The sequence below is a fragment of the Triticum dicoccoides genome, chromosome 7A (genome assembly GCF_002162155.2).
Source record: "Triticum dicoccoides isolate Atlit2015 ecotype Zavitan chromosome 7A, WEW_v2.0, whole genome shotgun sequence".
Taxonomy (NCBI): Eukaryota; Viridiplantae; Streptophyta; class Magnoliopsida; order Poales; family Poaceae; genus Triticum; species Triticum dicoccoides.
This window is the reverse complement of record NC_041392.1, coordinates 735,342,782-735,356,281: the sequence shown is the minus strand read 5'-3', so window position 1 is coordinate 735,356,281 and position 13,500 is coordinate 735,342,782. Positions and strand designations below refer to the sequence as shown.

The 13,500-nt window shown below is 43.8% G+C and overlaps 1 protein-coding gene across 2 annotated transcripts; it reads right to left on the bottom strand.

Moving 5' to 3' along the window:
- Nucleotides 1–387: 387 nt before the first annotated feature.
- On the bottom strand, nucleotides 388–4,635 carry LOC119330947 (aquaporin NIP1-3-like). Of its 2 annotated transcripts, XM_037604098.1 has the most exons (4): nucleotides 4,237–4,635; nucleotides 3,392–3,814; nucleotides 3,234–3,295; nucleotides 388–779 (listed from the first exon to the last, which is right to left on the bottom strand). In XM_037604098.1, exons 1-4 carry the CDS (start codon nucleotides 4,411–4,413, stop codon nucleotides 569–571), a joined length of 873 nt encoding a protein of 290 aa, XP_037459995.1. In that variant the 5' UTR covers nucleotides 4,414–4,635; the 3' UTR covers nucleotides 388–568. The 2 variants fall into 2 exon arrangements, with proteins under 2 accessions (XP_037459995.1, XP_037459996.1); XM_037604099.1 differs by lacking the exon at nucleotides 4,237–4,635 and having other exon boundaries at nucleotides 3,392–3,820.
- Between the last annotated feature and the right edge of the window lie 8,865 nt (nucleotides 4,636–13,500).

Genomic DNA, 13,500 nt, shown 5'->3' with positions numbered 1-13,500 from the left:
AAATTATTTTAGATCCATATGAAAAATTGTACACTGATTATGCAACAATGTAGATATCAAACATATATTTGAAAAAAAAATCTTGATCATGTATTTAGAAAATGTTAAGCATGTATAAGAAAATGTTGTTGATGCATACAAAATATATACAATGTGTATGAAAAAGATTGGACATGTGTTAAGAACCCCAAAAAAAGAAATAAAGAAAACCTAAGAAAAAAAAGGGAAAACCTAAGAAAACTGATGCAGAAAATGTGAAAACCCTGGTAAAAAGCATAGAAATGATATCGCGTGCGGCTATTGTATTGTGCCAGCCCCATAGTGCCTACAACGCGGCTAGAGTACAATCCACAGGGCGCGCGCGATGCAATAGTTACAGTCAACATATGGTGTGCCCATTTCTTTCTTTAGAGAGAAAATCATCACAGTGTAAGCATCAACATTTCATCAATTTACAGTGCGGTCGGAGAATTACAAGAACATTTCATCAACACTCACTACCAACAAGCAACAACACTGTGAAAGCATCAACACTCACTAGCTACAAGCAATAACAATGTGAAAACAACTAGCTCATCCTTGCACTTCGCAAGAAGGACCCAGTCCTGGTGATCTCTCGCAGTGGCTTATTGGTAAACCGTATGAGGTTGTAAGCCCACGCGCCTGAAACGGCGCCACTAACAGGCCCGATGATGTAGACCCAAATGCCGGTGTAGCGGCCGAGGACCATCGCTGGACCGATGGTTCTAGCAGGGTTCATGGATGCTCCTGATATAGGCCTGCACATCACAGTCCGTGTTCGGAAAATTATTACTTTCTTAATATAATTGAATGACAAAAATCAGTCTGAGATATTTTAGTACCGGGTTCTTTTCACGAAACATAATGGTAGAATGCAATAAAATATTACAAAATTCCAACCGCTTCTATGCAACAGTTAATGCTTAGTGTTTTCTTTCCATATGTTGACAAACTAGTAGATTATCATGAAAACTACTTGCATATCACTATTTTAAAGATATTTATAGCCTAAACTCAATATTTTTACCCACTATCGAGTGTCAGCGCTTAGCTGATTTTAAGGGGAAAAACTCTTTTACCACGTACTCCCTCCGTTCCTCAATATAAGGTGTATTATTTTTTCAAAAAGTCAAACTTCTCTAAGTTTGACCAAGTTTATAGACAAAAATATCAATATCTAGAATACCAAACCATTATCACTAGATTCATCATGAACTATATTTTTACATTTTATATATTTAGTATTATAAGTCTTTATATATTTTGTTGTAAAGTTGGTCAAACATAGACAACGGTTGACTTTTTGAAAAACTAATACACCTTACATTTAGGAATGGAGGGAGTACTTCAACCTTATTCCGATGCAGAGGCGAAGACAACCCCATACTACATAGGCCATGGCCGTCATGGACTGGGGCGTGACAACAACTCCATTCATGGCCTGGGATGTGCATTTGCTGTACATGGCGACGCAACTATTCGGACATGTAGAAGTGCATGCTCTAGCCAATGTAACCAAAAAACCGATCTGATGGAAGAGACTAATGGACTGGGGCGTGACAACAACTCCATTCATGGCCTGGGATGTGCATTTGCTGTACATGGCGACGCAACTATTCAGACATGTAAAAGTGCATACTCTAGCCAATGCAACCAAAAAACCGATCTGATGGAAGAGACTAATGGACTGGGGCGTGACAACAACTCCATTCATGGCCTGGGATGTGCATTTGCTGTACATGGCGACGCAACTATTCGGACATGTAGAAGTGCATGCTCTAGCCAATGCAACCAAAAAACCGATCTGATGGAAAAGACTAGGCAGCATTATATGTCAACACTTCCCCTCACGTGTGGCTCCCTCAGGTCTACACGTGGACCGAAAGTGGGCTGCAATATAATTACGCCAGCCGGATTCAATATTATTGCATTTACTGGGTTTTGAACCCTGAACCGGTTGGTTGTAAGTTTATGCACCTAACCAGTTCATCCATCAGACCGGTCTGATAAAAAAGATTAGACAACACATTATACGTCAACAGGACATATACTAGTTTTTCTAAGAAAAAACCAATCTACAGGCACGCCCAGTTGTTAGGCCATGTGGATGCTGACCCAATCAACACATTGATCCCAATATCCCACGCCACACAAATATTTAAAAACAATTACATGAATTCTCTTAAATAAAAGACACATACCCCCACTGTTTTCAAGTTAATCTCACTTGTTCTCAAAATCAATAGATATAACTAGCTAATTGTCAATGCATTGCAATAAGGTCATATATATTCTAGTGGTTCAACATTGGTCATGTTCGAAATAAACCTTACACCCGCCACATTCTAATGAAGGAAGTGATTTAATTTGATTGAGTTAATCAAAATATTTGATTTGATTGCTCGTGTCCAACATATAGCTAGAATGTTTTTACTTAATTTGATTGATTTAATACAACTACCCCACGCCCGCCAAAGGTGGCGCTGCAAAATATTTTATTTGATTTTATTAGCCAATGCATGAGTGGGAGAGGGGAGGCTTCACCAACAGGCATATGACCACAACTCTCTCCTATAGTAGAGATAATTTAAATTGTATACACCAAAATTTTCTAATTCCAGATCGTAATTTATGGTTACTTAATGCAACTTAAAGATCCTTTAATTGTACTTCCACATTGCAATTCCGATATATTTTCTGTGTTGTTTCACCTAATAAAATCCATTTTTTTGTACACAATCAGATTAACACTAAAATGATATGTGATACGGTGATTGCATACAAAACTCACTAAACTTTTAGCACGCCAATGTACAAATGGCAGACGTACAATAGTGGGCTAACCTACAATTATATTTATTCGGCAATTATCTAATTCTATGTTATGGTTCCAAATAGTTCCAGTATCGTTTGACATGGCATCTGAGTTGTTCGCCACATGGGCATGGCATCTGGTGGGACACCATGCTGGTTTGTGGAGTATTTGGAACGGGTTTTGTTGTGCAAATAGTTTTCTTTAGGGCAAATCATCGATTAATTGTTCACACTAGGAGATAACTAGAGGCTAAAAGCACCATATGTGTAAGAAAGGAACCCATGAATATGTTTCAATCAATCCTCTACACAAATAACATGTTTCAATCAAAAGATGACTTTGCTGACAACCAAAGTCCAAAAATGGCGAGTAAAATAGAGTAGTTATCGTGGAATACCCGGCAAAGAGCACGTTTAGTAGCACGGTAGCTCCAACGGCCAGACCGGCGAGCTCACCAATCTGCTTGGAGTGAGAGGGGAAAATCAATGGTGGTGCGAACCAATTCATATAGTTGAGCAGAAAACTAAATCAATGGCTAGGGCAAGGATTACTTACGGCTCTGTTGTCGGTGGCGACTCCGGAGACGACGAACATGAGGTAGAAGGTGATGATGAACTCGAGCACCAGCGACTGGACGTCCGACCCCGACGGCACTGTCCCGAAGAAGTGCTCCGGCTCGCCGCCGAACAGCAGCCGGAGCGTGATGCTCGCCGCCGTCGACCCGATCACCTGGGCCGCCGCGTAGGCCGGGACCTGCCTCCACGGGAAGCGGCCGCAGGTGGCGAAGGCAAACGTGACGGCGGGGTTGAAGTGCGCCCCGGAGATGTGGCCGACGGAGTAGACCATGACCATGACGGCCAGGCCCCAGGTGATGCAGATGCCCGGGAACGTCACCGTGCCGGCCGTCCTCTTGTTCACGGCCACCGCCGCGCAGCCGGCGAAGATGAGGAAGTAGGTGCCGAAGATCTCGGCCAGGATCTGCATGCGCCCATGATCCAAGAATGAATGTCACCTTCAGATGGATAGATAGATTATTTGCTCGCTTGTCCAAGTTGCCCAGAGGCTCAGAATAAACCAGTACCAGTAGGCGACACTTTCAAACCCAAACAACTGGTCCTTTGGAATTTTGCTTTAGCCGCAACGTTACAATATTGCTGCGTTTGGATATTGCAGCGTGGAAAGCTGTCGTGTTTGTCCATTTGTTTGACTCTTCTAGTGTTTGAACTCTGCCCTGTTTTTCTCTCTTACCTCAGCTATGGCGTTCACGACAGCTGCAACTACTTTGTGCTGGATGGATAATCATGCTTGCCCGGACCGCATAAGGATTCTCAGAAACGAAAACAAGAATAAAAATCCGTGGATGAAAAACAATCCATGGTTGCATACGCAAACATACATACCTTCTGCACGAACTGGACGGAGAGCATGGGCTGATTGCTGGTGCTGCTCAGAGCTTGCTCCCCTGAATTCTCGCACCCTGCTGGTTGATTCACTCCTCCTCTTCCTTCCTCCAAAGCTCCGGTGAGGTCCTGGTCTTGCAGGCCATTAGCTCCAGCTCCATGCTCTCCTCCTGCCATGCGCACGTCTTCAGCTCTCCTCCAACCTCCCGCTCCGCTCTGCCCCTCTCTCTCTGTGTCTCTTTTGTTTCAATACGCTGGCTTCTGCTATTTATGGGTTCCAGGCTCCCATCCTCCAGCTAGACAGCGAGGTCCACGTGTTCTAGCAAATGTTATCTTGTGATTTCTTGCGTTGACCACCGAATCACGAACCCTCCTAATGCCCGGAGACGGTAGCTACGAAGTTTCTTTGAAGAATGCATATGATGTCCGTGTCTCATATGTGTCACAAACAAAACGGGCCAAATAGGAGGATCATCGTACCATAAAGTAGACTAGTCCATGTGCTTTACCGGGATGTTCACGGCATCCAGGATGCTCCTCGATCGCTTCACGGAAAAGTGTAAATCAGAAACAAGTGGTGCGTTCCTTTGTGTTCCCTTCTATCTGTCCATTTCGATTTGGTGCCGAACGGAATTCGCCGCTCTATTTTAGTAGGGAGGATAGGATTGTAACGTTGATGCTTACATTTGGTCCCTGCAATAGATGGTACTGGTGGAGCAGGATAAAATTATCTTATGGGGCGCAACGTTCATGCTTATCGCTTTCAGATTATCCTTCTCCACCGAATCTGATCTACAGTATTTCAGAATCAATCAGACCTTGGCTGCAACGTTGGCGTTTTAAAAAAAAAAATAATTCTTTTTTACGAATGTGCAACGTTGCCGTTGCTCGTGCAATTATATGCTCCAGTGTTTGACCTTCTACGCGTTTTGGTGGAATATACACCACGTGTGCAGATCTTACAAAGAACGAGAAAATGGAATCAAGTTTGCTTAGCTCGTCGGCAGTTTTGTATTCTCTCAAGCAGTTTGGCGAATGGTGATGTAGCTATCACAAAGTGGGAACACAAAGTGTGAACTGCCTGCGCAATTGGCCGGAAGGAGCCAAAACCAATTTCAAGCACTCGTATTAGCCTGCTTCACATTTTCTCTTTTATTTGCTCATTGGCAAAAAAATAATCGATAAATGATGCATTTTATTAACTCGTTTTTTTGACAAAGGGTGAGTTTTATTGGACTAAAATGAAGCATCAAGAGACTACAAACATAATATGCACACACCTGGCCTCTGCGTAGGGATGCACACAACCAATGCAAACATATGCACAAAAAACACACCGGGAAATAGCAAGTTGTATAAGACCAAAGCTATGCGTAGGCGAGACAAAAAGGAAAAAAAAACCCGAAGCAACCTCTTCAAGTCATACTGCGCCAGCATCGGGACGCAGATCTGCTATGCCTCAGTGGCTCACCCAAGGAGCAACGACCAGACCGACACTAGTAGAAAACAAGGCTTTGGTTGGGGCCTAGCCAGCCCATTAGTCCCGGTTCTGTCACGAACCAGAACCCATGAGGGCATACGTCCCGGTTCGTGCGCCCACGGGGCCGGCCGGGCCTCGGGAGGCATTTGTCCCGGTTCGTGTGGACCCATTTGTTCCAGTTCTAGGCACAAATCGGGACCAATGGCTGTGGCCATTGGTCCCGGTTCGTGCCTAAAACCGAGACAGATGGTGGGCCTTTAGTCCCGGTTCCAGCCACGAACCGGGACCAATGAGTTGCCTATATATACCCCATCGCCGCAGCAGAGCACTCCACAGTGCTCTGTTTTTTCTCGCTCGAGGGGAGAGCTTTGTGGTGCTCTAGCTCACCTCCTATGCACATGAGGTGTTTGATGAAATGCCCGAGCCACACTAGTTAAGCTTTCTCCTCTCGAAGCTCGACCTCCAAGCTTCATTTCCCCCGAGATTTGTCTAGGTTTACCGGCCCGTCACGTCCCGTCCCCGTCTTCACCGCCGTCGATCGCCCGCGCCAATCTTGTCGCCGGCACCACCCTGGTGAGCCTCTTGTTCTTACCTTCTTTTTGAAAGAAAAAAAAATTCTTACTTTAGATAGGTACTTGTCTAATTTTCTTACTTTTATTATTGCTTGTTATTATATAGTGCGATGGTTTTGGTATCCGCCCCCGTCGGCCCTCGTCCTGTCTATGATTCGGATGTGGTATATATTACCTTTTATAACTATTTGGTTCATTTATTGTTTATGATAATTATGCCGACCAACGTGACATAGATTTTATTTATCTAGGAGGTATGTGAACCGGAAATTCCAACCGACCCTATTGTCGAGAGGTTAAATTTAGTTGAAGGAGAAAACAATTACTTGAAGGAAAAAATAAAAAAAATGAGGAGGAGAAGATGATATTGGAGTTGCATGTTGCGGATGTCGTCGATGATCACAAGATCAAGATGGACGCAATGCGTTTGAAGATTAGAAAGATTAGAAAATATGCTATTCATACCGAGGCTTGGTATCATTATGCCGTTGGATCAATTGTTACCTTGGTTGCGATTATGATCGCATTTGTTGTTGCATTGAAATGTTTTACACAGTTTCAATGTATGGTTTAATTAGATGCTCTGAAGAGCTATATGCTGTTCAATGAGAACTATGTATGTACTTTGGTTTTAATGTGATGATGAACTTCTATTAATTTGGTCACTTATCTATCCATGATGTTCTGTAATGGTTTTTGACACACTTAATTATATATAATGCATGCAGATGAACCGGCAATGGATGTACGGTGACAAACACACCTCCGAGTACGTTAAGGGCGTGCATAATTTTCTTGAAGTGGCTGAGGCAAACAAGCAAAATGGTTTTATGTGCTGTCCATGCCCTATATGTGGGAATACGAAGTCTTACTCTGACCGGAAAATCCTTCACAGTCACCTGCTTTATAAGGGTTTCATGCCACGCTATAATGTCACGGAGAAATAGGGGTTATGATGGAAGACAACAAAGAGGAAGAGGACGATGACAACTATGTGCCCCCGGAATACGGTGATGCTGCAATGGGGGAAGCTGCTGAAGATCAAGAGAAACCAGACAATATTGTGCCCGATGATGATCTCCGCCGGGTCATTGTTGATGCGAAAGTCAAAAGGAGAAGCTGAAGTTCGATCGCATGTTAGAGGATCACAAAAAAGAGTTGTACCCCAATTGCTAAGATGGCAACACAAACCTCCGTACCGTACTAGAATTGCTGCAGTGGAAGGCAGAGAATGTTGTGCCTGACAAAGGATTTGAGAAGTTACTGAAAACATTGAAGAAGAAGCTTCTAAAGGATAACGAATTTCCCGACAGTACGTACACAACAAAGAAGGTCGTATGCCCTCTAGGATTGGAGGTGCAGAAGATACATGCATGCCCTAATGACTGCATCCTCAACCGCGGTGCGTACGAGGATTTGAACGCATGCCCAGTATGCGGTGCATTGCGGTATAAGATCAGACGAGAAGACCCTGGTGATGTTGACGGCTAGCCCCCCAGGAAGAGGGTTCCTGTGAAGGTGATGTGGTATGCTCCTATAATACCACGGTTGAAACGACTGTTCAGAAACAAAGAGCATGCCAAGTGGATGCGATGGCACAGTGAGGACCGTAAGAAAGACAGGAAGTTGAGAGCACCCGCTGACGGGTCGCAGTGGAGAAAAATTGAGAGAAAGTACCGGGCTGAGTTTGCAGGTGACCCAAGGAACGTATGGTTTGGTTTAAGCGTGTATGGCATTAATCCTTTCGGGGAGCAGAGCAACAATCACAGCACCTGGCCCATGACTCTATGTATGCACAACCTTCCTCCTTGGATGTGCATGAAGCGGAAGTTCATTATGATGCCAATTCTCATCCAAGGCCCTAAGCAACCCGACAACGACATTGATGTGTACCTAAGTCCATTAGTTGAAGAACTTTTACAGCTGTGGATTGAAAAAGGTGTACGTGTGTGGGATGAGCACAAACAGGAGGAATTTGACCTACATGCGTTGCTGTTTGTAACCATCAACGATTGGCCTGCTCTCAGTAACCTTTCAAGACAGACAAACAAGGGATACCACGCATGCACGCACTGTTTAGCTGACACCGAAAGTATATACCTGGACAAATGCAGGAAGAATGTGTACTTGGGACATCATCGATTTCTTCCGACCAACCATCAATGTCGAAAGAAAGGCAAGCATTTCAAAGGCGAGGCAGATCACCGGAAGAAGCCCGCCATGCATACCGGTAATCACGTACTTGCTATGGTCAATGATTTACATGAAATCTTTGGAAAGGGTCCCGGCGGACTATCTGTTCCGAATGACGCTGAGGGACGCGCACTCATGTGGAAGAAGAAATCTATATTTTGGGACCTACCCTACTGGAAAGACCTAGAGGTCCGCTCTTCAATCGACGTGATGCACGTGATGAAGAACCTTTGAGTGAACCCGCTAGGCTTCTTGGGCGTGTATGGGAAGACAAAAGATACACCAGAGGCACGGGAGGACCTGCAACGTTTGCACGAAAAAGACGGCATGCCTACAAAGCAGTATGAAGGTCCTGCCAGCTACGCTCTTACCAAAGAAGAGAAGGAAATATTCTTTGAATGCCTGCTCAGTATGAAGGTCCCGTCTGGCTTCTCGTCGAATATAAAGGGAATAATAAATATGCCAGAGAAAAAGTTCCAGAACCTAAAGTCTCATGACTGCCACATGATTATGACGCAACTACTTCCGGTTCCATTGAGGGGGCTTCTACCAGAAAACATCCGATTAGCCATTGAGAAGGTATGTGCATTTCCCAATGCAATCTCTCAGAAGGTGATCGATCCAAAAATCATACCAAGGTTAAGGAGTGATGTGGCGCAATGTCTTGTCAGTTTTGAGCTGGTGTTCCCACCATCCTTCTTCAATATCATGACACACGTCCTAGTTCATCTAGTCGATGAGATTGTCATTCTGGGCCCCGTATTTCTACACAATATGTTCCCCTTTGAGAGGTTCATGGGAGTCCTAAAGAAATATTTCCATAACCGCGCTAGGCCAGAAGGAAGCATCTCCATGGGCCATCAAACAGAGGATGTCATTGGATTTTATGTTGACTTCATTCCTGGCCTTAATAAGATTGGTCTCCCTAAATCGCGGTATGAGGGGAGACTGACTGGAAAAGGCACGCTTGGAGGGGACACAATAATATGCAGGGACGGGCATTCTTGGTCTCAAGAACACTACACAGTTCTACAGAACTCTGCCTTGGTGACCCCATATGTCGATGAACACAAGAACAGTCTGCGCTCCAAACACCCGGAGCAGTGTGACAACTGGATTACATGTGAACACATCAGGACTTTTGGCAATTGGTTGGAAACACGTCTTAGAGGTGACAATTGTTTGTGATGAGTTGTACTCGTTGTCCAGGGGACCATCTTCGACTATATTGACTTACAACGAATACGAGATAAATGGGAATACATTTTACACGATCGCCCAAGATCAAAAGATCACCAACCAAAACAGCGGTGTCTGCTTTGATGCAGTAACCAAGAGGTGAAAGGACACATATTATGGTTACATAGTGGACATATGGGAACTTGACTACAGACATGATTTTAAGGTCCCTTTGTTTAAGTGCAAATGGGTCAATCTGTCAGGAGGTGGGGTACAGGTAGACCCACAGTACAGAATGACAACAGTGGATCTGAACAATCTTGGGTACACAGACGAACCATTCGTCCTAGCCAATGATGTGGCGTAGGTTTTCTATGTGAAGGACATGTCTACCAAACCGAGAAAAAGAAAAGATAAGGAAGCGAACACATCATACGATGAGCCAAAGCGCCACATAGTTCTTTTAGGAAAAAGAGACATCGCGGGAGTGGAGGGCAAGACAAACATGTCCAAAGATTATGAAAAGTTTCATGAAATTCCTCCCTTCAAAGTGAAGGCTGACCCAAGCACCCTGTTAAACGATGAAGATTATCCATTGTTACGGCGCAATAAGCAAAGGACAAAAGCGAAGAAAAAGTGAAGACTTTCTCTCCACGACTATTATGATGATGCCTTTGATCTAGAATATCACTGCAGTTACATGTGAAGAAATGAAATGCCTGTTGTAACAGACGAGTTTCCGTACGAAACCCTGATGATACTTCGAAAGAGATTGTCCGTTTTGTACATGAAGTGCATCCAGTTTTTGCCGTAACCCTCTCTACTTTTTTGCACATGCTATGTGGGTGAAATGATGATACCATGCCAAGTTTCAACCTTTTCAGATTTCATTTTGGAGTGCTTTTCAGTTTCGGGGTCTTATAGCTCAAAAAATAGTAAATGTGTGAATAATAACAAATGAAGTCAGAAAGGGTTGAAAATTGATGATGTGGCTTTGAATGGTGCATTTTGAATACACAAGAAGTTTGGAGTTCAAATAAGTTCAAAAAACAATGAAATGCCTGTTGTAACAGATGAGTTTCCGTATGAAACCCTGATACTTCGAAAGAGATTGTCCGTTTTATACACGAAGTGGATCCAGTTTTTGCCGTAACCCTCTCAACTTTTTTGCACATGCTATGTGGGTGAAATGATGATACCATGTCAAGTTTCAACCTTTTTAGAGTTCATTTGAAATTCTGTTCAATTTCAGGGTCTTATAGCTAAAAAAAATCAGTAAATGCATGCAAAATAACAAATGAAGTCAGAAAGGGTTGAAAACTGATGGTGTGGCTTTGACTAGTGCATTTTGAACACACAAGAAGTCCGGAGTTGTAATAAGTTCAAAAAAAATGAAATGCTTGTTGTAACAGATGAGTTTTCGTCCGAAACCGTGATACTTCGAAAGAGATTGTCCGTTTTGTACACGAAGTGCATCCAGTTTTTGCCGTAACCCTCTCAACTTTTTTGCACATGCTATGTGGGTGAAATGATGATACCATGCCAACTTTCAACCTTTTCAGAGTTCATTTGAAATGCTTTTCAATTTCAGGGTCTTATAGCTAAAAAAATCAGTAAATGCATGAAAATAACAAATGAAGTCAGAAAGGGTTGAAAATTGATGATGTGGCTTTGAATGGTGCATTTTGAACACACAAGAAGTCCGGAGTTGTAATAAGTTATTAAAAATAAAAGCGAGGCGCAATGCTTACTTACATGTTGCTTAGCTTCATGCCTTAATCAGGAAATAGTGTAGACTGCACGGAGCTATGTGTAGTTTTCATCCGAAACCCTAATAGCTCCGTGTAGTCTGCACCAATTCCTCAAGGCCTAAAGCTAAGCAACGTGCATGTGAGCATTGCACCTCTCCTTCATCGACTCTGCACTCAGGGCTTATAAACAGCTACGAGTGCCTCTCGCTTGGCGAGGTGGGACTAAAAAACAGCTGCAGAAAGAATCAACTCAAAAACTCTATTATCGGTTCATGCCACGAACCGGTACTAAAGATGCTTGTGGGGAGCCTTAGAACCTGTACTAAATGAAATGCCTTTGTAACAGCCTTAGAACCGGTACTAAAGGAATCAACTAAAAAGTATTTATAAACCTCTAGTATTATTGAAACTAAAATTATATAAAATTTATGCAACTAAAATTATCAAAGTATTTTCTGTTCAAAACATTAAAAGCAAAAAGAATTTTCATAAAATAAATAAAAAAGAAAAAAAGAAAATAAAATAAATAAGTAGAAACAAAATAAACTTTAATAAATAAGTAGAAACAAAATAAACTTTAATAAATAAATAGAAACAAAATAAAATAAATTAAAATTGAATAAAATAAATAAGTAGAAATAAAATAAAATAAATTTAATAAAACAAGTAAGTAGAAACAAAATGAACTTTAAGAAAGTAAAATAAATAAAATTTAATAAAATAAATAAAAATAGCAACAGTAAGTATTTTGTTGTAAGTAGAAACAAAATAAAATTAATGAAGCAACAAAGAAAACAAAAAAATAATAAAAAAGTGCCACCTACTGGGCCACCACGACCTGAATACGACTAGAAACTCAACTATGGGCCAGGATTCAGGCCCGCTGCAGGCCCAGTAGGCCCACAAGCACATAGTGACAGATTAGGCCCGAAAGCCTGTAGTTGAGAGGAGCTCGAGAGGGTGGGCGTAGCAGCGCTTATAAACCACTCTCGAGCTCTCTCAACTAGCAAGGTGGGACTAAACTTTTGGCCGCGATGTGGGCAGCACAAGGCCTTTGGCCCGGTTGGTGGCACGAACCGGTACCAATGCCCATTGGTACCGATTCGTGCAACCAACCGGGACCAAAGGCCTCTGCTTCCCGCCCTTTGGGCTGCTGAAAAGAGACCTTTGGTCCCAGTTGGTTCCACGAACCAGGACTAAAGCCTGTTCTATATAAGCCAACACTTAGCATTTTTTTAGATTTCATCGCCATTTGCCGCCCGACGATGCCGAGGTCATCGACGCTGCCAGGCTGCCCTACCCCCGTCCGCCGTCTCCGTCGTCGCCGTCGCCCCTGCCCCGGCCTCGCCGCACCCTGCCCCGACCTTGCCGTCGCCGAGCCCTGCCCCGACCTCACCGCACCCTGCCCCGACCTCGCCGTCGCGCGCCGAGCCCTGCCCCGACCTCGCCGCCGCTCCCCTGCACTATCAGCCTCACCGCGCTGTTCCCCTCCTCTCCCCCTCCCCCCCTGAGCCCCAACGCCGCCGCCCACCCCAACGCCGACGACGGCCCTGTTCATAGATATTTTTCTGTTCATATTGTAGTAGGTGATGATGATGTATGTATTGTAGTAGATGATGATCACTAGTAGAAAAACCCCCATTCGTCCCGGTTGGTGAGGGCCTTTTGTTCTGGTTTATGAACCGGGACTAAAGGGTCGTTACTAATGCCCTAGCCCTTTAGTCCCGGTTCAGTCCAGAACCGGGACAGATGGGCCTCCACGTGGCCGGTGCGCCGAGCCCAGGTAGGAGGGCCTTTGGTCCCGGTTGGTGGCACCAACCGGGACCAATAGGCATCCACGCAAAAGCATTTCAGGGGATGGGGTTTTTGTTTTTTTTGAAGAGGGGGGGGGTGGGGGGTTTGGGGGGTTAATTTAGGCGTTTCATATATTGTGTTAGCTAGCTAATTAATAGAGAGAAGTGTCCTCTCTTATGTCCGTGGTTGGTCGACGCTACGTACTATACATACGTATAGAGAGGACTAAACACGCTAGCTAGCTAGTAAGCAAACGAAGGAAATAGAAGATCATCATGAACATATATGCATACAG

Coding starts and splice junctions, on each gene's coding strand:
- LOC119330947 (XM_037604098.1), bottom strand. CDS start 4,413: ATGGCAGGAGGAGAGCATGGAGCTGGAGCTAATGGCCTGCAAGACCAG. Junction 3,815..4,236: donor CCGTCCAGTTCGTGCAGAAG/GTATGTATGTTT, acceptor GGGCGCATGCAG/ATCCTGGCCGAGATCTTCGG. Junction 3,296..3,391: donor TCGCCACCGACAACAGAGCC/GTAAGTAATCCT, acceptor CACTCCAAGCAG/ATTGGTGAGCTCGCCGGTCT.